The sequence below is a fragment of the Elephas maximus genome, chromosome 6 (assembly GCF_024166365.1).
Source record: "Elephas maximus indicus isolate mEleMax1 chromosome 6, mEleMax1 primary haplotype, whole genome shotgun sequence".
Taxonomy (NCBI): Eukaryota; Metazoa; Chordata; class Mammalia; order Proboscidea; family Elephantidae; genus Elephas; species Elephas maximus.
The window spans coordinates 36,910,856-36,934,244 of NC_064824.1; the positions used below are offsets into that span (position 1 = coordinate 36,910,856).

Here is a 23,389-nt window from a genome sequence, read left to right on the forward strand (position 1 = left end):
TTGCTGAGTGTGTTAAATTGCAATGATTATCTGTCTCCTGATACAGAACATCTCTACAGCTGGTCACATGGGCAACTAAACAAGCCATGGGACCACCAAGTGCCCACCACATAACTGCTCCATCCACAGGGGAGTGTGGAGTTTGCTATTTGTTACAATGTTGGTTGCTTGCTGAGAAAGTGCTGAGCCCTAGGCCCTGGGTCCCTCAGCAGTGGCACAAACCCCTGCTTGCTTAGCATTCTCTTGAAACCATCACATCACCCACGGAACTTGGGGCAGGGAAAAAAATGCAACTAAGTTAATACTTATGCTGTTTACTGTGCTATGAGTAATAAACGCTCTTGCTTTGATCCTTTAAGTCTCAAGATATTATTTTCTATCTTCTGTACCTATGAAGGGAACCCTGGTGTCCTAGTGGTTAAGTGCTATGGCTGCTAATCAAGAGGTTAGCAGTTCAAATCCTCCAGGCGCTCCTTGGAAACTCCACGGTGCTGTTCTACTCTGTCCTATACGGTCGCTATGAGTCGGAATCGACTCAACAGCAGTGGGTTTGGTTTTGGTTTTTTGGTACCTATGGAACGGTGGTAGGTTTGTAACCTTGTCGTCATTCTGTGGGTACTCCCTGTCATCCTCCATGGTAGGTTTTCTCAACTTTCGCACTATTGACAGTCTGGACCAAAGAGTTCTTTGTGTGGAGGTTGGTGCTGTGTACTGCACGATGTTTAGCATCACTCTTGACCTCCAACTACTAGAAGTCCGTAGCACCTCCCTTCCTAGTGTGACAATCAAAAATGATTCCAGGTATTACCAAATGTTCCATGGTGGACAAAACTACCACTGCTCTGTGAAGTTGGAGTTCCACCTTGAGAGTAGGTGATATATTTTAAATTTTTTTTTGAATGTCCATTCTCCTTTTATCTAAATATGACTTATCTTGCTCTCAAATGGAAAGTTCTTTGCAATATTTTTTGGGAAAATTTCATTAGAATATTAAATTAGTTTCTGTGGCTAGTAGAGTAGTAAATGCAAACTAATTTTTTTTTCAAATATGCAGTCTCAAAGTGTATCAAATTTCGTTGAAATTCCACATATATATAAAATACTTTAAAATGAAGAATGCTAAATATTCCATGGCTAATGATGTTTGCTGTTGTTGATAATAGCAAATATTTTGAAAATATTTGTATCAGAAGAGTATATTTTCATATATATATTCCTAGACGGCTTTAATTAAATCTCAAAAATATGTAGTTTTGTTTTTTATCTGAAATTATAGCAAGGTAAATTTTACTATTTGAAACGTCTCCTTTTGAGACAAATTAAAAAAAATACCTTATCAAATAAAATATCAAGACACATTTTTCTGAACCAAAAGTTATACACCCTTCTTTGCTGTAAAATAAAGGTTTAGAAAAACCTATAATAACAGAGATAAAAGTGCCAGTTCAGGAGCCTGGAAGGCACTGCCACCCCGTGAAGGCAGTCTAGGGCCGATAAAAGAAGAAAACAGATACGTATTAAAATATTTCATACAGACTATCACCACACATTAAATACGCTAGTGTCATTCCAGTACAGTCATTAGAATTATCTAAATGTTGCTTACTGTACTAGCTGACACCTCATGAACATATAAATACCAGAGATTCGATGATATAAAGATTTTAGGGAAAAGGTTTAACAGGAAAAAATATAAAGTAAAACAACACCTACCTAAAAAGTAGGACAAAAAGTTAAGGCTGTACTTTTTCTTTGTTTGTTTGGTTTTTTTAAGAAACTGTCATTTCTGAAGAAACCAATTTATATTGACATAAACAAAATAAGCACATATCCACTAGCTGCATTAAAAAGAAAACAACTTTTATTTACTTGCTTATCCCTAACTATTTCTTTACTTTGCGATTGGTATGTTCTCTTTAAATTTTTCTTAAGTAACACCAGTGAATTTCATGTTGTGCAAATTTTAAAAGAACAGCCAGATATGAGCAAAATAATGTATACGGCCCTCCCTAGAGGTAATTACTAGAAACAATTTATTAACCTTTCCATGCTTTTTTATATACTTTTATAAATAGGATCATACTGCAAAAATTGTTTTTGAACTCTGTTTACTTGTCAGTTTGTCTTAGAGTTATTTTCATGTCAGTATCTATAGCTCTACATCATGCCCTTTAACTGCTACTTAATATTATTCATATCATAAATGCAACATTCCTCTTCTATGGGTTGTTATTTGTTTCCAGCTTATTATTATAAATGTTGCTTCTTTTTGAACATGTGTATACTTAAATAGAATAGATTACCAATGGTGAGATCATTGCGCTGAGCTTCATGTACAACTTCAATTTTAATAGATATTACTTAAATAATGCTTCAAAACCACTGTGACAATTTTTATTCTTCCGAACAGTGTTGAAGAGGTGGTATTTTCTTATGTTCTCCTTAATACTATATATTATCAATCTTTTAATTTCTTTTTGGGGAAGACTGTAACAAAAATCATATTATTAGGTTAATTTACATTTTATTGATTGGTATGATGTTGAACAATTTTTACATGCCTAATTAGGATATTTGAATTTCCTCATCTGTGAATTGCCTTGACAAATCTTTTTAATGTTTTTTCCTGAAATTATGTTGTCTGTATTCTCTAATAATTGTTTCTCTGTTATATATAGTGTGAATATTTTTGAACAGTTTATTTTCTGTATCTCTTCTTGTTCCTCATGTCTTTTGTCATAAAAAAATTATTAAAATCTTATGTAGACATATTTGTATGTACATATATTTCATAGCTCCAGGATTTAGTGTCCTATTTAAGAAAATGTTTGACATATATTTTTGTACTTCCCTAAATTTTATATCTTTGCACTCAAGTTTTATTTTTGTATGATTTTTAGGGTAAAACACGAATTTTATCTTTTTTTTCCCAGAAATGAGTGGACAATTATCCCAATTCCATTCCTTGGGTGTGCTTATTTTTGTAGAGGAGGGTATAATTAATTCCACTGGAAAGAGAATGAACTAGACCCATTATTTTTAGTGTAGCTAGCTAATTATTAAATTGCTTTAAAAATCACTTTTAAGGCCTCCCTGCCTCATATTTTTAGTGTTTATTAAAGACAATGTTTTTCTTTTTCAACTCTTATATTTCATTTGGACCAATAAGCAACATCATGATAAATGGTGAAAAGATCAAAGTTGTCAAGAATTTCATTTTACTTGGATCCACAATCAATGCTCATGGATGCAGCAGTCAAGAAATCAAACAATTCATTTGCCTTGCAAATCTGCTGCAAAAGACTTCTTTAAAATGTTAAAAAGCAAAGATGTCACTTTAAAGACTAAGGTGTGCCTGACACAAGTCATGGTATTTTCAAACACCTCATATACATGTGAAAGCTGGACAATGAATAAGGAAGACCTAAGAAGAATTGATGTCTTTTAATAACGGTGTTGGTGAAGAATATTGAATATACCATGGACTGCCAAAAGAACAAACAAATCTGTTTTGGAAGAAGTACAGCCAGAACGCTTCTTAAAGGCAAGGAAGACAAGACTTCGTCTCACATACTTTGGATATGTTATTAGGAGGGATCAGTCCCCGGAGTCCCATGCTTGGTAAAGTGTCAGCAAAAAAGAGGAAAAACCTCGTTGAGATGGACACGGTGGCTACAACAATAGGGCTCAAGTGTAACGATTGTGAGGATGGTGCAGGACTGGGCAGTGTTTCATTCTGTTGTACAGAGCGTTACTATGAGTTGGAACCAATTTGACGTCACCTAGCAACAACAACAACAACATATTTCATGTTGTATTTTAGGCTAGTTTCTGATACTCTTCTAAGTCTGTTCAAACTGCATTCTCGTTAGGAAATTCTCATAATTTTTGACTGATGATTGTTATGATTGTTTAGCCACCATCAGATTGGCTCCAATTCATGGTGACCTTATGTAGAATGGAACAAAATGTTACACAGAACTGGATCATCTTTATAATTGCTGTTGTGCTTAAGTCCATTGCTACAGCTATTTTGTCAGTCCATTTCATTGAAGATTCCCCCTTCCCCAATAATGCTGTTGATGGTACATTTTTTCAAATTCTCAGTGCTGTTATAGATTTATTTTGTTAAAAATGACTTTTTGGTATTTTTAGGATCAAACCAAAAAAAAAAAAAAAACCTGTTGCAGTGGAGTTGATTCCAACTCACGGTGGCCCTACTAGACAGGGTAGAACTGTGCCTTAAGGTTTCCAAGGAGCAGCTGGTGGACTTAAACTACCAAATTTTTGGTTAGCAGCTATAGCTCTTAACCACTTTGCCACCAGGGCTCCCTTGTTTAGGGATATAGAGTGCAAAGTAGGTTGAATTGTTTGCATAGGCTAATATTTAAACCTTTGCCTCAGTTTTTATCTGACAGATGCATTTCCTAGAACGTAAACTCTTTGGGAACAAGAATTATGTATTTTCAGATATTTATGCTGAACCTCTTGCCTACTGTCTGTGAGATATTTGGCAATTCAGTGGTGTTTTGTGTAGAAGTGAATGGAAATTTTAGAAATAAATCAGGACCAGATTTTCGGATAATGCATTATCATATCATCTGTCATAGATTGAATTATATCCCCCAGAAATGTGTGTATCAGTTTGGCTGAGCCATGACTCCTGGTATTGTTACTGTGTGATTTTCTTACATGTTGTAAATCCTGCCTCTATGATGTTTATGATGGATGGGCGGCAGTTGTTTTAGTGAGGCAGGACTCAGTCTACAAGATTAGATTGTGTTTTGAGCAAATCTCTTGAGATATAAAAGAAAGAAGCAAGCACAGGGACAGGGGGACTTCATACCACCAAGAAAACAGCACCAGGAGCAGAGTGAATCCTTTGGGCCCTGTGCCTAAGAAGCTCCTCTACCAGAGGAAGATTGAGGACAAAGACCTTCCTTAAGAGCCGACAGAGACAGAAAGCCTTTCCCTGGGGCCTAAGCCCTGAATTTGAACTTTTAGCCTGCTTTACTGTGAGGAAATAAGTTTCTCTTTGTTGAACCATCCACTTGTGGTATTTCTGTTACAGCAGCACTAGATGGCCAAGACATCTTCCTTCACTATCTTTTTAAATAATAGAAGATTTTATTATCATAATTTAATACGTAAACCAATTTCTCCTTGCAAAGTGAAAAAAATTTCACCTGTACTTTTCTTTGTTTGGTTAAAAATAATATACAATGAGCTTTTTTAATGTAGGAAACACTTAAAATTTTCCTTGTCAATTGAAATTTCTTTATGTGTAAACTATAGATGTTCAAAAGCATCAGAAGGGATTTGAGTTTATGCATGACAAAGACTTCACTATTTTTTAAACTGAATCTAATGCCAGGGTAAAGGAGAAAAGACAGTTAAAAAAAAATCAATCTATTCCTCAGATTCCCATTTTCATGAATGAACTATAGTATTTCAGAGTTCTGCTTCTCTTTAGACGTAGAAAGCCACAAGAGAATGCAGACACATAACAATAAGAGAAAAACCAATAATCTACAAGATCATAACTTTCTTGAGTCCATCTAAAAGTGGAGGTCCTGAGAGAACAAAACAACGTAAAACCCAAAGGATTACAGACTCTTCCAGGAAAGAAGGGACACTTGAACTGTTTACTGTTTCACTTTTAGTATAGACCTTTGGCAGAGCATGAGACAGACAGACAAAGTCCACAAAAGCAGAATTAAAAAAAAAAAAGACTGAAATTGTAAAGAATTCTTAAGGCCGAGTGTGTTTTAATGTGAGATTTTAAAACCTCTGAGATCCCTGACATAAAGAATTCCTTTAGGTTCACAAGAGAAAGATTGAGGGCAAGGTAGGAGACCTAAGGGAGAGCCCTGTGTGTCACACAGACATGAAATTCCAGAACAATTCTGCAGACATTTCTCTCACATAAAGAAAAATTAAGCCACGAAGAAGTGGCAGGAGACCCTACCATTCCCAGAAGCCTAGCAAAGATCCACTGTGTGTCAGGGAGGGATATGAACGGAAATCTTGGGCACAAGAAGAGAAGTGGAAAACCCTCCCTCCCCAAGTCCCAACCAAAGGTAAACTGTCACTGGGGGATGGGTAGCTGGCCTTAACAACAAACACTGGTGTATTGTTTGGAGAAGGATAAATTCCACCACCACTAATCCCAGACAAGAGTGTACAGACACTTAGGAAATAACAGAAGAAAAGAGCTGTCTCACTCTGGAGGAGGTACAGGAAAGCTACTTGGACCCCAAAGCCTGAATTAATACAAAAAAAACAGGTGTTTACTACTACTGAGGGTGGGACAGAAAATTATCTTCTTCTCAGTACTTTCCAAAGATACAAGGTAGAGTTTGACTGCCATGGAAGGAGGAACAGATAGGCACCCACCTAACAAGCCTAGGCACACATGATCTGCCTAAGACGAAGACTGGACCAAGAGAATGGAGAATCCCTATTACCCTACCACAAGTCTCCCACTTAGTAAAAAGTCACAGTAACTCACCAGTTAGGGAGAAGTTAGAGTGTAGGGAGAGACCCCTGTATGGGTAGCCATGCAGAAACTGTTGAAAGGTGAGGGACGAGCAGGCATACTTCACACCTCACACTTAGCACAAAGTAGTATCAACTCACAACTGGAGGAATCTGAAACCTGTGATTCACCAAAGGCAAATGCAGAACGGACAAAATCCAAACCCAGTCCATTTACTGAATAAACTGATTAACCCTAACATAATAAACTGACAGAAGAAATATGCTTTTTTCCAGGCATAAATTTTACTAATCTGAATCTCCAATGTTTTTCAACATACAATACCTGATACTCATTTTAAAACTTATGAGGTAACAAAAAGGGCAAGAAGAAACAAACAACTCATTTAGATTAAGCAATCAACAGAAGAGGTAAGCTGTCAAACAGAATCAGACCCTAAGATGACCTGTATGTAGGAATCTTCAAATTAAAATCACAATGATTTATCAATGTACACTTACTAAAATGGCTCAGATTAAAAAAAAAGTTGGCAATATGAAGTGCTGGAGAAGGTGCAAAGCAACTGGGACTCTCATACTTTGCTGCTGTAAAACCAAAATGACTCAGTCACTTCGGAAAACAAGTTGAACAGTTTGATAGTTTCTTATTGTTATATATACAATTACCCTGTTACTGGGCAATTTCAATTTTAAAAATGAAAACACATATCCACACAACATACTATATACAACTTTTATAATAATTTTATTTATTAATACCCAAAGGTGAAACCACCCAAATATCCATCAACTAGGAATGAATAAAAAAAATTGTTGTACATCCATACAATATAATACTACTCAACAATATAAATAAATAAATAATGACAGACACATTCAACAACATGGAGGAATCTCGAAAACATTATGGTAAGTGAAGCAAGCCAAACTCAAAGAATATACAGTACATGATTCCATTTGTAGACATTTCAGATAGGCAAAAACAAAAGGAAGAGAAATCAAACTAGAATAGAAATTAGTTCAGTGGTCATCAGAAAAATGAAGGAAGTTTGTGGGGTGATAGAAATGCTTTACATTTTGATTGTGGTACTGGTTACTCCACTGGATACGTGTATTAAAACTCATTGAACTGTACACCTAAAAGGGGTAAATTTTACTATAATATCCTGTAATAACTAGACTTTTAAAAATATTATAAAAATGATAGAGTTTATTAAAAAATACTACAAGCATTCAGAGTAAAATCTGCTGCCACTTTTTGATAGAACAAAAAAATACTAGTCAATTCACTCATTTTGGTTAGAAAAAAAGAAAACAGATCAATTATTTAAAGAGTTTTTCTTACATAATATCAAATAACTAATCTGACTGACATTTAATCCAGGAGGATTTTGGTGTAGTTAAATATAGTTAACTGTATCTGACAAAGATTGCCTTCAAATCAATTTTTGATAGAACTAGTGTGGAATGCATATACTCCTGGCAAGGTGCTCCAGGCTCCTTCAGCTAGAGCACACCACCCACATTCTAACTTGTTTAGTTCACAAATCATAACTATCATACTCAAAAATTACATGACTTTTTCTGGGGCATAAGATAATGTGATATGTGATAGAAGTTAATTAATAAGAACAATTCTATGACTTGTCATGAAGTAGAATGAATAAGCAATCTTTTCATCCATCTTGAAAGCCAGTGCCTATCTGGGGTGTCATGGACTGAATTGTGTCCCCCAAAAATATGTATATCTACTTGGTTAGGCAATGTGTCCCAGTATTGTGTGATTGTCCACCATTTTGTCATCTGGTTTGGTTTTCCTATATGTTGTAAACCCTACCTCTATGATGTTAATGATGTGGAATAGGTGGCAGTTATGTTAATGAAAAAAAAAATTTTTTATGTTAATGATGCAGGGCTCAATCCAAAAGATTGGGTTGTGTCTTGAACCAATCTCTCTTGAGATATAGAAGAGAGAATAGAGCAGGGAGACAAGGGGGACCTCATACTACCAAGAAAGAAGCCCTGGAAGCATAGTATGTCCTTTGGATCCAGAGTCCCTGCACTGAGAATTTCCTCGACTGGGGAAGATGGATGACAATGACCTTATTCCAGAGCTGACAGAGAAGAGAATGGCTTCCCCTAGAGCTGATGCCCTGAATTTGGACTTGTAGCCTACTAGACGGTGAGAGAATAAACTTCTTTTTGGTAAAGCCATCCACTTGTGGCATTTCTGTTACAGCAGCATTAGTCAAGGCATGGTGCTTGAGATAATTTTAATTTTTATGTACAGCTTTCATATATTTTATGATGCCTGAGAATTTGGACATTAATTTACATGATATGGTTCACTGAGCACAAATAATGCCATATCTCATCTTCCCTCCACTTACAAATATATATAATAAACAAAGGTGACATTTGACTTGTTACAATTGGAAGACAGAAATAGAGTAGAAGGAAGCTCTTTCAACTCATGTCTTGTGATAGTGCTTTCATGGGACTTCTTGAGAGCTTTTTTGTTTTTTTTTAATTACTTCTTTGACTTGTAAAGCCTCATTTATAAGCCTAGTAAAGTCTATATTTAAAAATGTTTCAAATAAAATTTAACAATTAAGAATCTAAGTAATATTTAAAATTAGGTAATAAGAAGAATCTAGCAGCATAAAGGTAAGTGATACTCTGTTACCATGCACATGTTTAAATAAATTTTTAAAAATGTGGTGGTGTTATTCTTATGCATTGTTTTCAGGTATTATTTGGACCAATTCCCAATGACTATTAGGATATCCTGCAAGTTGGTTGATGGCTCTTGCAGCATAAGGAGCAATAGTATCTCACTGTGGCAATTGTAACGAGATACTAAAATAAAGTTTTGACTAGGGGGCCAAATGACGAAAAAAAAAAATGAGTGTGAGGGGCAAACAACAAAACAAAACTCTTATTTTACAAAACAATTGGACTAGAATTGTTTCCACAACTCTTGAACCCCTCAACCATATCAATAATATAAAGGGAATAGAATATGAAACAGACAGGAGGATTTTAGGAGATTTATTTGGAGAGAGTGAATGCTATTCTTTAAGTCCCTTGTTTCTACCCTTCTACCTCCCAAGTCATTAGAGAAGAGAAGATGAGGGGTTACTTTTCATCTCAACTCTAGTGACTGAGTTTCCATGAGATCTCTTGGAGAACTTTGAACCTAGTTCTCAGCAGTTGGTTTTTCCAAATACAGGGAACTCATTCCTGAGAAAGCCTCACACTTGGCTCACATCTGAGAAAGCTACCGTCTGATCTGGCAACAGGATACTAGTGGCTGACTTGTACTCTATCTGCACTCCTTGAGTTTATTGAGGAAAAGGGTATGCAAATAATAAAATAAATAAATAAATCACAAGACAGAATATTGGCCTGGGGATGTCCTTGGTCCAGTAAAACAAAACTGCCATGCTGGGCACAGGGACTCCAACAGTAAGGATGGATATGAACTGGTTATTAAGGGAAGCAGAGTCATGAATGTAGTTTCAAGCACCGTGGCCAAGGTAAATGAAATTGGAAAGATCCAGCAGGAAACTTCCAAAAAAATTGTCATGCTCCCACATGCAGGCACACACTCTCTTTAAAATGTCAGTTTTTTACCCTGAGAGTATAGCCCCTAGACACCCTTTAAGCTCAGTGATGAAGTCACTCCTGAGCTTCGCCCTTCACTCAATGATTAGACAAGCCCATAAAACAAAACCAGACTAAAAAGACACACCTGCCCAGAGGCAAGGACTAGAAGGCAGGAGGGGACAGGAAAGGTGGTAATAGGGATCCCCAGGTAGCGAAGGGAGAGTTTGACATGTCCTGGGGTTGTTAACCAATGTCATAAAACAATATGTGCATTAACTGTTTAATGAGTAGTTAGTTTGTTCTGTAATCTTTCATCTGAAGTACAATTAAAAGAAAAAAAAAAAAAGGAAATTTTTAAGATCTGCCAGGTCAGAGAGAGACCAGTTTACAAGACAGAATGGACTTGATGGCAATGTTGTTTTGTTTTGTTTTGTTTTGTTTTGCTAGGGTAGCTATGAGTCGGAATCAGCTCGAGGGAGATGGTTTTTTGGGTTCAGTTACATCCTTACCACTCTTAACCCTCTAAACTCTTCCCACCAAGACCGACAAGAGGGTGAGCATTATAAACTGACCAGAAACCTGGGAGGAATGACTAAGAAAGCAAATGCAAAGCAAAAAAATAGAGAATGAATCAAATATATTCTCCTTTCCCTTTGCAAGCTTCTAGCCAAGAGGCAACACACATGCAGAGAAGAGATGATTTGATGACAAATTGAGTTTAGAATTTTGATATATATGTATATGTAGTAGATTGCACCTTGTAGTTTCTGAAGTGAGACTGTATTTCTGACTTAAAGTGACTGACAGGTCTGTCTGTTGTCTGCATGTGAGCAGAAAGGGTTGGGGTTTGACCAAGTTTTCATTTGTGGTAGGAAACATTATTTTAGTGAATAAACTTTAAAGAATTCGAGAGGCAAAATAAAGTTATACTTTAGATACACTGCAGTTACATTTTTAACATACTGGTTACACCAAACCCATTGCCTCTGTTTATTCAGACTCATAGCGACCTTAGAGGACACAGTAGAAGTGCCCCATAGGGTTTCCAAGGCTGTAAATATAGAAGCAGAATGTCACACCTTTTTCCTGCAGAGTAGCTAGTGGGTTCAAACCTCTGACTTTTCAGTTAGCAGCCCAGCACTTAACCCCTGCAGCCACCAGGGCTGCTTCTACTGGTTACATAAAAAAAAAAAAAAATAGACCATAGTTATTACCACACCCTTAAATTCTTCCATATTGGGTAGTTTTACGAAATTTTCAGCTTGCATTGTAGATGTAGCCAAGTTAGTGTTCTGTACTTTGAGCCCCCAAAGTAAACCAAGACTGATTTTTCAATCAGAAGTTTATATTAATCTAAGTAACAGTACAATTATATTTGGTGTTCATAATAGCAGTCCTAGGTTAATGAAGGATTCCAAATTGATTTCTGAAGTAGCAAATAAAAATCACATAATGGTAAGGATAATTGAGTTACAGTTGAATATATTTCTTCTATTTTAATTTATGCTAAAATTTGCTAATTTATATAAAGTATATAAGAAAATTCTACTCATCAGAATATATATGAATGCTTAACAATCATATATGTAATAATACTTCCATGGCACTTTGGAGATTGCCAAATATTTCCATATTCTCTCTTTTGACCTTATCTGCAATCTAACATTTATAAGACAATAGAATTTTCTGTAGACGCTTCCAGAGCTAATCTGAGCCTGTATGTGTATATGTGCGTTTGTCCATGCTTATGCACGTGCATGTATGTTTATGTTGTGTGGAAGATTAAATAAGGGGACAGATGTCTTCCCCACGTTTACTAAAACCCTTTATCCACCATGGCCAATTCCATAACTTACTATCTTTTAGATCCTGGATTTCAAGCTTCTTAGGTCCATGTCTACTTTTCAGAGAAGAAGACATATATTAGCTTAAAGCTTTTTCAAATGTCTCATCAACTTCATGAGAACCATTAAAAGGTATGAGAAACACTTATATATGAAGTAAACACAAAACTGAACATACGCTTTCAGGACTGAAGTCACAAGTGAATTATGGGAAAAACATCATATTGGTAGTCAACAAGAGCCATATGTGCCAACAGAATATATCCTCGATGCCCAGTGGAACAGCAGTACCCATTAGATTCTCAAGTGTTGCAAACACTCACAAATCTCTTCTCAACAGTTTTAATTAAGAATTGTCCCATGACAGAAAAATGTATTCATTATTTTCTTTAATGGTTGGCAAGAGCACTACTACATCTCTCAAAGTCTTAGAGCGTTTCTTTATGAGAATACCCGGAGTTAAAAACATAAAAAGGAGTTTGATATTCACCTGAAATCTAGTAGCCAACAATAAAGTCTTGTTCTTAATTTTAAAGTGTTTTGCAAGGCATGATCACTATTCATACTTCATAGGAAATTTCTAAAGTAATCCGTTAGTGATATCTCATCATATTTGTTTCATCACTGGAAAACTCAATCTTTATGAGACACTAGAAATTCCTAGAGAGTTCTGTAGTGGCGAAATTCACCGAAATCCAAAAACAAAAGATGGTATCTAAAAAAAAAAAGGTATCTAGGGGCAGAAAATTACAATCTTATTTTAAAGTCTGCATTATTTGAGTATAGATTATATTCTGGATCTAGTGGGTACCCTGGGGCTGTTCAGAGTGTTGTTGTTGTTGTTGTTAGGGGCCCTAGAGTTGGTTCTGACTCATAGCAACCTTATGTAAAACAGAATGAAACACTGCCCAATACTGCGCCATCCTCACAATTGCTGAAATGCTTGAACCCATCGTTGCAGCTACTGTGTCAATCTACCTCCTTGACGGTCTTCCCCTTTTTTCCTGACCCTCTACTTTACCAAGCATGATGTCTGTCTCCAGGTACTGATCCCTCCTGGTAACATGTCCAAAGTATGTGAGACGTAGTCTTGCCATCCTTGCCTCTAAGGAGCATGCTGGCTATACTTCATCTGAGACAGATTTGTTCCTAGTTTTAGTAGTCCATGGTATATTCAATATTCTTCTCCAGCACCACAATTCAAAGGTGCCAATTCTTCTTTCTTCCTTATTTGTTGCCCAGCTTTCACATGCATATGAGGTGACTGAAAATACCATGGCTTAGGTCAGGCGCACCTTAGTCCTCAAGGTGACATCTTTGCTTTTTAACACTTTAAAGAAGCCTTTTGCAGCAGATTTGTCCAATGCAACGTGTCTTTTGATTTCTTGACTGCTGCTTCCATGGGCATTGATTGTGGATGCAAGTAAAATGAAATCCTTGACAACCTCAATCTTTTCTGCATTTATCATGATGTTGTTAATTGATCCAGTTGTGAGAATTTTTGTTTTCTTTATGTTGAGGTGTAATACATACTGAAGGCTGTGGTCTTTGACCTTTATCAATAAGTGCTTCAAGTTCTCTTCACTTTTCAGCAACCAAGGTTATGTCATCTGCATAAGGCGGTTTGTTAATCTTGATGCCCCATTCTTCTTCATATATTCCAGTTTCTTAGAATATTTGCTCAGCATACAGATCAAATAGGTATGGTGAAAGGATACAACCCTGAAGCACACCTTTCCTGACTTTAAATCACTCAGTATTCCCTTGTCCTGTCCAAACAACTGCCTCTTGATCTAGGTACAGGTTATTCGTGAGCAGAGTTAAGTGTCCTGGAATTCCCATTCTTCATGATATTATCCACAATTTGTTATGATTCACACAGTCATATACCTCTGTATAGGCAATAAAATACAAGTAAACGTTTTTTTCTGGTATTATCTGCTTTTGGCCCAGATTCATCTGACATCAGCTATGATATCCCTGTTTCCAAGTCCTCTTCTGAATCCAGCCTGAATTTCTGGCAGTACCCTGTTGACATACTGCTGTGGCCACCTTTAAATGAGCTTGAGCAAAATTTTACTTGTGTGTGATATTAATGATATAGTTTGATAATTTCCACATTTGGTTGGATCACTTTTCTTGGGAGTAGGTACAAATATGGATCTCTTCCAGTCAGTTGGTCAGGTAGCTGTCTTCAAATTTCTTTGCATAGAAAAGTGAGCACTTCCAGTACTGCATCTATTTGTTGAGACATCTCATTTGGTGTTCCATCAGTTCCTGGAGCCTTGTTTTTCACCATTCCCCTCAGTGCAGCTTGGACCTCTTCTTTCAGTACCATCAGTTCCTGATCATATGCTACCTCCTGAAATGGTTGAACATCAACCAATTCTTTTTGATATAGTGATTCTCTGTGTTTTGCCATCTTCTTTTGATACTTCCTGTATCAAATATTCAATATTTTCCCCATAGAATCCTTCAGTTTTGCAACTCGAGGTTTGAATTTTTTTTTTCCAGTTCTTTCAGCTTGAGAAATGTGGAGCGTGTTCTTCCCTTTGGGTTTTTTATCTCCAGGTCTTTGCACATGTCATTATAATACTTTGTCTTCTCGAGCTGTCCTTTGAAATCTTCTATTCAGCTCTTTTACTTCAATTCTTCCTTTCACTTTAGCTACTCAATGTTTAAGAGCAAGCTTCTCTTCTGATATCCATTTTTGTCTTTTCTTTCTTTCCTGTCTTTTTAATGGCCTCTTACTTTCTTCATGTATGATGACTTTGATGTCATTCCACAACTTGCCTGGTCTTCAGTCATTAGTGTTCAACTCAACACATTTATTCTTGAGATGGTCTCTAAATTCAGGTGGGATATACTCAAGATCGTACTTTGGCTCTCATGGACTTGTTCCAATTTTCTTCAGTTTCCACTGAAACTTGGATACGAGCAATTGATGGTCTTTTCCGCAGTCAGCCCCGGTCTTGTTCCAACTGATGATATTGAGCTTTTCCATCATCTCTTTCCACAGATGTAGTTGATTTGATTCCTGTGTATTCCATCAGGCAAGGTCCACATATAGTAGTATATATAGGTATTTGCAATGAATAAGTCTTTGGTCTTGCAAAATTCAATCATACGATCTCCAGCGTCATTTCTACCACCAAGGCCATATTTTCCAACTGCTGGTACTGCTTTTTTGTTTCCAACTTTCGCTTTCCAATCTCCAGTAATTATCAGTGCATCCTGGTTGCATGTTCAATTAATTTCAGACTGCAGAAGTTGGTAAAAATCTTCAATTTCTTCATTTTTGTCTTAGTGGTTAGTGTGTAAATTTGAATAATACTAGTATTTACTGGTTTTCCTTGTAGGCATATGGATATTATCCTATCCCTGACAGTTCTGTACTTCAGCATAGATTTGAAATGTTCTTTTTGATGATGAATGCAATGTCATTCCTCTTCAAGTTGTCATTTCCAGCATATTAGACCATAGGATTCTCCAACTCAAAATGCCCAGTATCAGTCCATTTCAGCTCACTAATGCTTATAATATCAATGTTTATGTGTTCCATTTCATTTTTTACAATTTCCAATTTTCTTAGACTCATAGTTTGTACATTCCACATTCTGATTATTAGTGGATGTTTGCAGCTGTTTTTTCTTATTTTGAGTCATGCCACATCAGCAAATGAAGATCTTGAAAGCTTGACTCCATCTATGTCATTAAGGTCGACTGTACTTTAAGGACGTAGATCTTCCCCAGTCATCTTTTGAGCCTTCCAATCTGAGGGGCTCATCCTCTGGCGCTACATCAGACAATGCTCTGCTACTATTCATAAGGTTTTCACTGGCTAATTCTTTTCAGAAGTATACCACCAGGTCCTTCTTCCTAGTCTGTGTTAGTCTGGAAGTTCAGCTGAAACCTGTCCACTATGGGTGACCCTGCTGGTATTTGATTACCAGTGGCATAGCTTCAAGCATCAAAACAACATGCAAGCCCCCACAGTACAACAAACTGACAGACACATGGGAGTATAGGCTATCTAAAATTAAGAAGGTACATATGGAGGACAAAAACCTTTGCCAAACTTGCATTTGATTATAATATCAAGGTCAAATTTTGTATACTTGGGAACACATTTTATTTGTAATGAAAAAGATTACAGTTGGCAAGAAATGCAGTTGTATAAATCTTAAATTTGCATTGTCTTAATTATAATATGACCCGAAGAAAAAGACTCAGTTTTCCGTTCATCAATGCCAAACAAAATGAGCAGCACAAATGTTATCATCCTCTTCAGCCCACACTATCCCTAGATATCTACTCGGACAAAGCTTTAGTAAAGAAAGCCTATATTTTTTATAAAATGGTAACTTCAAGTGCCCAGTTTAATTATGGGATCTATTAAAACTATGGAAACCCTGGTGGTGTAGTGGTTAAGCACGATGGCCGCTAACCAAGAGGTCAGCAGTTTGAATTCGCCAGACACTCCCTGGAAACTCTATGGGGCAGTTTTATTCTGTTCTATAGGGTCGCTATGAGTCAGAATCGACTCGATGGCAATGGGGTTTTCAGTGGGGTATTAAAACTATAGATTTTTTTTTTTGTTACAGCTGCAGATATTAATAACTCCAAATCCGGAAAAATGCTTTGAATATTTTCTTTCATACTTTAAAAATATGAAACAATATGAAAAACAATTTTAGTATGCTTTCTATTTTGAAAAGCTCATTATTATCAGTCAAAACAAGGCCAGGGGCTGACTGTGGAACAGACCATCGATCGCTCATATGCAAGTTCAAGCTGAAATGGAAGAAAATCAGAGCAAGTCCTCGACAGCCAAAATATGACATTGAGTATATCTCACCTGAATTTAGAGAACATCTGAAGAACAGATTTGACGCATTGAACACTAGTGACCGAAGACCAGGCAAGTTGTGGAATGACATCAAGGACATCATCCATGAAGAAAGCAAGAGGTCATTGAAAAGACAGGAAAGAAAGAAAAGACCAAGATGGATGTCAGAGGAGACTCTGAAGCTTGCTCTCGAATGTCTAGCAGCTAAAGCAAAAGGAAGAATGGATGAAGTAAAAGAACTGAACAGAAGATTCAAAGAGTGGCTCGAGAAGACAAAGTATTATACTGACATGTGCAAAGAGCTGGAGATGGAAAACCAAAAGGGAAGAATATGCTTGGTATTTCTCAAGCTGAAAGAATTGAAGAAAAAGTTCAAGCCCTGAGTTGCAATAGTGAAGGATTCCATGGGGAAAATATTAAATGATGCAGGAAGCATCAAAAGAAGATGGAAGGAATACACAGAGTCATTATACCAAAAAGAATTAGTCAATGTTCAACCATTTCAAGAGGTGGCATATGATCAGGAACCGATGGTACCAAAGGAAGAAGTCCAAGCTGCTCTGAAGGCATTGGCAAAAAACAAGGCTCCAGGAATTGATGGAATATCAATTGAGATGTTTCAACAAACAGATGCAGCGCTGGAGGTGCTCACTCATCTATGCCAAGAAATATGGAAGACAGCTTCCTGGCCAACTGACTGGAAGAGTTCCATATGTATGCCTATTCCCAAGAAAGGTGATCCAACCAAATGTGGAAATTATAGAACAATATCATTAATATCACACGCAAGCAAAACTCTACTGAAGATCATTCAAAAACGGCTACAGCAGCATATCGACAGGGAACTGCCAGAAATTCAGTCTGGTTTCAGAAGAGGACGTGGAAACAGGGATATCATTGCTGATGTCAGATGGATCCTGGCTAAAAGCAGAGAATACCAGAAGGATGTTTACCTGTGTTTTATTGACTACGCAAAGACATTCGACTGTGTAGATCATAACAAACTATGGATAACACTGCAAAGGACGGGAATTCCAGAACACTTAATTGTGCTCATGAGGAACCTTTACATAGATCAAGAGGCAGTTGTTCAGACAGAACAAGGGGATACTGACTGGTTTAAAGTCAGGAAAGGTGTGCATCGGGGTTGTATTCTTTCACCATACCTATTCAATCTGTATGCTGAGCAAATAATCCGAGAAGCTGCACTATATGAAGAAGAATGAGGCATCAGGATTGGAGGAAGACTCAATAACAACCTGCGTTATGCAGATGACACAACCTTGCTTGCTGAAAGTGAAGAGGATTTGAAGCAGTTACTAATGAAGATCAAAGACCACAGCCTTCAGTATGGACTGCACCTCAACATAAAGAAAACAAAAATCCTCACAACTGGACCAATGAACATCATGATAAACAGAGAAAAGATTGAAGTTGTGAAGGGTTTCATTCTCTTGGATCCACAGTCAACCCCATGGAAGCAGCAGTCGAGAAATCAAAAGACGCATTGCATTGGGTAAATCTGCTCCAAAGGACCTCTTTAAAGTTTTGAAAAGCAAAGATGTCATCTTGTGCCTGACCCAAGCCACACTATTTTTAATCGCATCATATGCATGTGAAAGCTGGAGCATGAATAAGGAAGATTGAAGAAGAATTGACACCTTTGAATTGTGGTGTTGGCGAAGAATTTTAAATATACCATGGACTGCCAAAAGAACGAACAAATCTGTCTTAAAAGAAGTACAACCAGAATGCTCCTTAGAAGCAAGGATGGCGAGACTGTGTCTTACCTACTTTGGACATGTTGTCAGGAGGGATCAGTCCCTGGAGAAGGACATCATGCTTGGCGGAGTACAGGGTCAGCGGAAAAGAGGAAGACCCTCAACAAAGTGGATTGACACAGTGGCTGCAACAACAATCCCAAGCATACTAACGATTGTAAGGATGGCGCAGTACCGGGCAGTGTTTCGTTCTGTTGTGCATAGGGTCGCCATGAGTCAGAACTGACTCGACGGCACCTAACAACAACATATATATATATCTCCCGTTGCCACTGAGCGGATTCTGACTCATAGCAACCCAAAGGATAGAATAGTACTGGCTCATACGGTTTCCAAGGAGGTGCTGGTGGATTCAAACTGCCAACCTTTTGGTTAGCAGCCATGCTGTGAACCACTCCACCAGGGCTCCATATATATAATTCCCCAGTAAAATTAATTTATTCAGTTTAAAAACAACTATTGACTAATGGGATACATGCAATAATAAATTGAATAGCAAATTTCCATTTTTATATATTGTCCTTTCTGCTGGAAGCTAGGATTAATACTACAATGAAAAATGAATCTTGGACAGGACACCCAAGAAGATAAAAACGAATTCAATCTTATTAAGAGCATCTGTCTTGTTCTCACAGAGAAAATAACAATTATACCTGGCAAGATCAGCTGATTTAAATTCTTTGACCATCCAATCTAATTTTGCCTCCTCTTGACCTTTCCAGTTATCAATTTATTCTATTTTCTCTATACTGCTTATCATTATTTGTTCATGTATATTTTTACTTGTTTATTGTCTGCCTGCCATTGTTTGATATAAGCTAAATAAGAAGCTTTGCCCTAATACTGTATCATTCCCATCATCCAGAACAGCACCTAGGCCATAAAAGTCACCTACTATTTATTGACTGGAAAAATTAATAACCCATGTAATTAATTAAAAAAAATAGAGTACTAATTTAAAAAAAAAACTTTGACAGAATTTCTAAGGGGATGAAAATACAGATTGTTAAACATTTTGTCCTTATAGAATTTTACTTTTATTAAATCAATAATATGTCTTCATCTCGCAGATATTTTCAATAATTATTGAGATATATATGTGAGTATCACAAATTGTCTTAGTCATCTAGTGCTGTTATAACAGAAATACCACAAGTGGATGGCTTTAACAGAAGTTTATTCTCTCACAGTCCAGTAACCTTAGAAATCCAAATTCAGGGCACTGACTCCAGACGAAGGCTTTCTCTCTCTAGGTAATTTTCCTCTTTATTTACTTAACTACTAATGTTTTAACCCACAAAATTCCACAAACAGAGCTGACAAAATATCTCAAACTTAGAAGGTTTTCAATAAACTTCTGGGAGAAAAACAAAAATCAAAAAATGAACGGAGATGGATCTTTTTTGAAAAAAAAAAACAAGTTTTCCTTTTCTTTATAGAGTGTGATCTTACACTAAGAATGTCCAAGCTATTTATGTTTTATTTACAAACAGCAGAATTGTTACAGCCTTGTACTTGAAGCAATACACATTTATCCTGAGACACAGAATTCACACCAAGCTTATAAAACCATTTGCCAAATTAAGCATTGCCTTTCAGTCTTCAGGTTGAGTGGTAGACTTTCAACCTAAATAAGTAAATATTGATAGAACTTAATTTTCTTGATTTGGAGGTTCACAGGTTATCATTTGCCAAAAGCAATCTTCCGTTTTGACATGTCTTCTATTACAATGTTTATTATCATTCTCCTTACTGGTAAGAAAAGAGACAAACTAATAAAAAGATGTTAAGCTGCCCCTTAATATTGGAGTATCAAAAGGCTAAATACATTTGAGGTGTGAAATCTACAAAATGTTCTCAAAACCCTGAAAATGTTCCCTCAACCATCAAACCAACACCTTACAGCTCTGCCTGGCAGTCAGGTGGATATTACAACTGATCTCGGTTGCTATGGTAGAAGGGAAAGAACCACCAATATCACCGATAAGTTAGGATTACTAGGTAGAACACTAAGCTGAAGCAAAAATATCAGTTCCCTTGCTCCTTGGAAACTCTATGGGGCAGTTCTACTCTGTTCTATAGGGTCACTATGAGTTGGAATCCATTCAATGGCAATAAGTTTGGTTTTTGCGGGTTTATCATCTGCTACCACATTACAGAGAAAAGAAGTCACAGAAAAGTAGGGAGGCAGTCTCTGTCACTTCCAACTCTGTCACTTCCAATATGTTGTCCAGATAGTAATATTTATTAGACATTCCATAAGAACATTAAGCCATGGTAGATGTACATTGTCTTAATCTGTAAACTATAAAAAAGACCAAAAAAAAAAAAACCTTTTTTTTTTCATTTTAGCACAATACCTATCACTGACGGAAAGTGTAGTGTAGTTTTTAATCACGAAATGTTTGATTTAAAAAAAAAAAAGCTGAGTGGAATGAGTAAACTTCTCATGATCCCTCCGTTCCTTCCAAAAGATTGGAGAGACCACCGGTCATCAACACTTACGATGTAAATAACTTAATTCCATCCCTCAACCAGTATTTTCTCCCCTTCCTCTCCCCAATTCATTCTTCACTCCAAAACCAGATTAATTGTCCAAAAATATCAATTCATCCCCGCTATTTTTCAGCATAAAATCATTTTCTGTCTGTTGCCCTTCAGTATAAAATACACACCCCTTCACTCACATGCAAAGCCTTTTAATTCAACACCTTTCAACTTCCACATCTCTTCTGTTACTATTACCTGCAAACAAAACCCCCAGTCATGGTCTGCTTAAATGTTCTCCCCATTCTCTTTCTGAAGCCTTTTTTTTTGGTAGAATTCCTTGATGCTGAAATGTCCTCCTTTCCCCCTTAAACATTCTTGTTTTAATATCTGGCCTAGATACCACCTTCTCCACAAGGGCTCCCCTGATCACACCTACTTAAAGCAATCTTTTCTTTCCTGTGGAATCTCGTTTGTTCTTCATTAATCATATACTAATTTGGCACAGCTTTGGATGTGGTAATAAAATGCTGCAATTTTTTTTATTTATATAAAAGTATTTTAATAATTTTTGCTTGTTTATATTATCTCCAAAGGTAGATTTTTAACTCCTTGAAAGCACTGTTCCTTTCTTACAATTCCTAGTATCACCTAAAAGATACCTACCACAATGTCTTTCACATAATAAAACATACAATTAATATTCACTAAGTCACAGATTTCTGAAGTAGTGAAGAAGTAAGCAGGCTTTATATATGAGGCAAATGAGGTCCGGAGTCATTAATGTAGCTAAAGTGAAAAATCTGTTTTGCTTTATTATTAAACACTTTATCTACTTGTTCCAAAGCTGTATTGTTTTGTTATTGGATTGGTTATCCCTAAGCTCAATAATTTATGAAACATGTTGATTTTAATAACGTTGTATGCATACCTGTATGTGCGCACAGTTGCATATGTGTATCAGTGACTATAAATGGATATATTTAATTAAAGCTTCTTTGTAGATACAAATATTTCATGGACAACCCTAGAGAACTCCATTTTAATGATTTATAAAGTAAGAGACAACACATAAGACTTGCGATGACAATGGGACCATTGATTATTTTAAATGTACTTTCAGTCTGTGACCAATATTCTAATGAGAACCAAATACTTATAAAATAGATGTTATGTTCACCGTATAGAACTGTAAACATATAATTATAAATCTATATTTTCCCTGAAGGTGGATAACAGTCCAATTTAATTCCTATAATATTTAAAGTGTAGGGGACAATTGCAAGTTCAAGTTTATAATCAAAGTTTTAATACCCTGGTATGTAAAAAAAAAAAAAACTTAGAAATAAAGTTATTGAAAAAAAATTAACAAGTATTTTATATCAGCAAGAAGAAACTGCGTTTTGGTTAAAGTTAGTCTGACATACGTAGAGTTATCCTTTTAAAGTATTTTATCTCTGGGCACCTTGATGTTAACACCAGGCAGTGTTGCTTACCATCTTTCAGGATGGTTTCTCGATCCGTACCATCTATCTTCTGTCGGCCAATTAGAAAACTGGTGGTGTCAGCAAAGTAGATATAATTGGTTTCTGCATGAAAATCTAAAGCCCGAGGGTTTACCAGATTTTCTATGGGAATCATGTATTCATCAGCTATCTTGGTATTCAAGTCCATTCCTCTAACAATTCCTGGGCGTCCTTTCCCATAAAAGAGGAACAACTCATTCTTTGGTCCTGCAGAAGAAAGATTACAAGCATAAACAACTGATGCTGCCTAATCTTCTTTACACTGCATAATACCACTGTTTAATTAACTGGCACAATTAGCATTTTTTAAATTCAATACCCGAAATTAAACTCTAAAATGTGCCAAATGTATCTCAATGCAAGAAGGCCAGCTAATTGCATTACTTTAATTAAAATAGAAATTACTTCCATGAATAGGTTATATTTAGTTAATTATTCTTTTGTCTGTAACTGTCTGTACAGCAAAACCATAACAGATCATTGGATAACTTGTAACTGTGCAAAATGGACATCTATTAAAACATCTGGCACATTTAAACTTACGACCCATTGCAATATATCTAACATTTTATGTAGATACCAAATGTAGCATCATTATATTTGACAATGCTAAAAATTTCCAAAAAATTTAAAATACAACACCCCAGAGATTATATCCACAGACTGTCACAATCAAGCAAAAAGAATTAAACAGCATGGCTGACTTGCACGAGGGTATATTACAGATGTCCAAACACTTGATTTATTCTTTTAAGAAACGAAATCAACTACCAGTTAGAGCATCATTTTTTTCTT

At 36.3% G+C, this 23,389-nt stretch overlaps 1 protein-coding gene across 1 annotated transcript in view; it reads right to left on the reverse strand.

Annotated features, from left to right (window-relative positions):
* The window catches only part of LRP1B (LDL receptor related protein 1B), a 1,748,032-nt gene that overhangs the window by 875,002 nt on the left and 849,641 nt on the right, over positions 1-23,389 (reverse strand). The window contains exon 11 of the mRNA XM_049888441.1: positions 22,565-22,801. Coding sequence (XP_049744398.1) covers positions 22,565-22,801 — 237 coding nt within the window. The remainder of the gene's footprint in view (positions 1-22,564; positions 22,802-23,389) is intronic.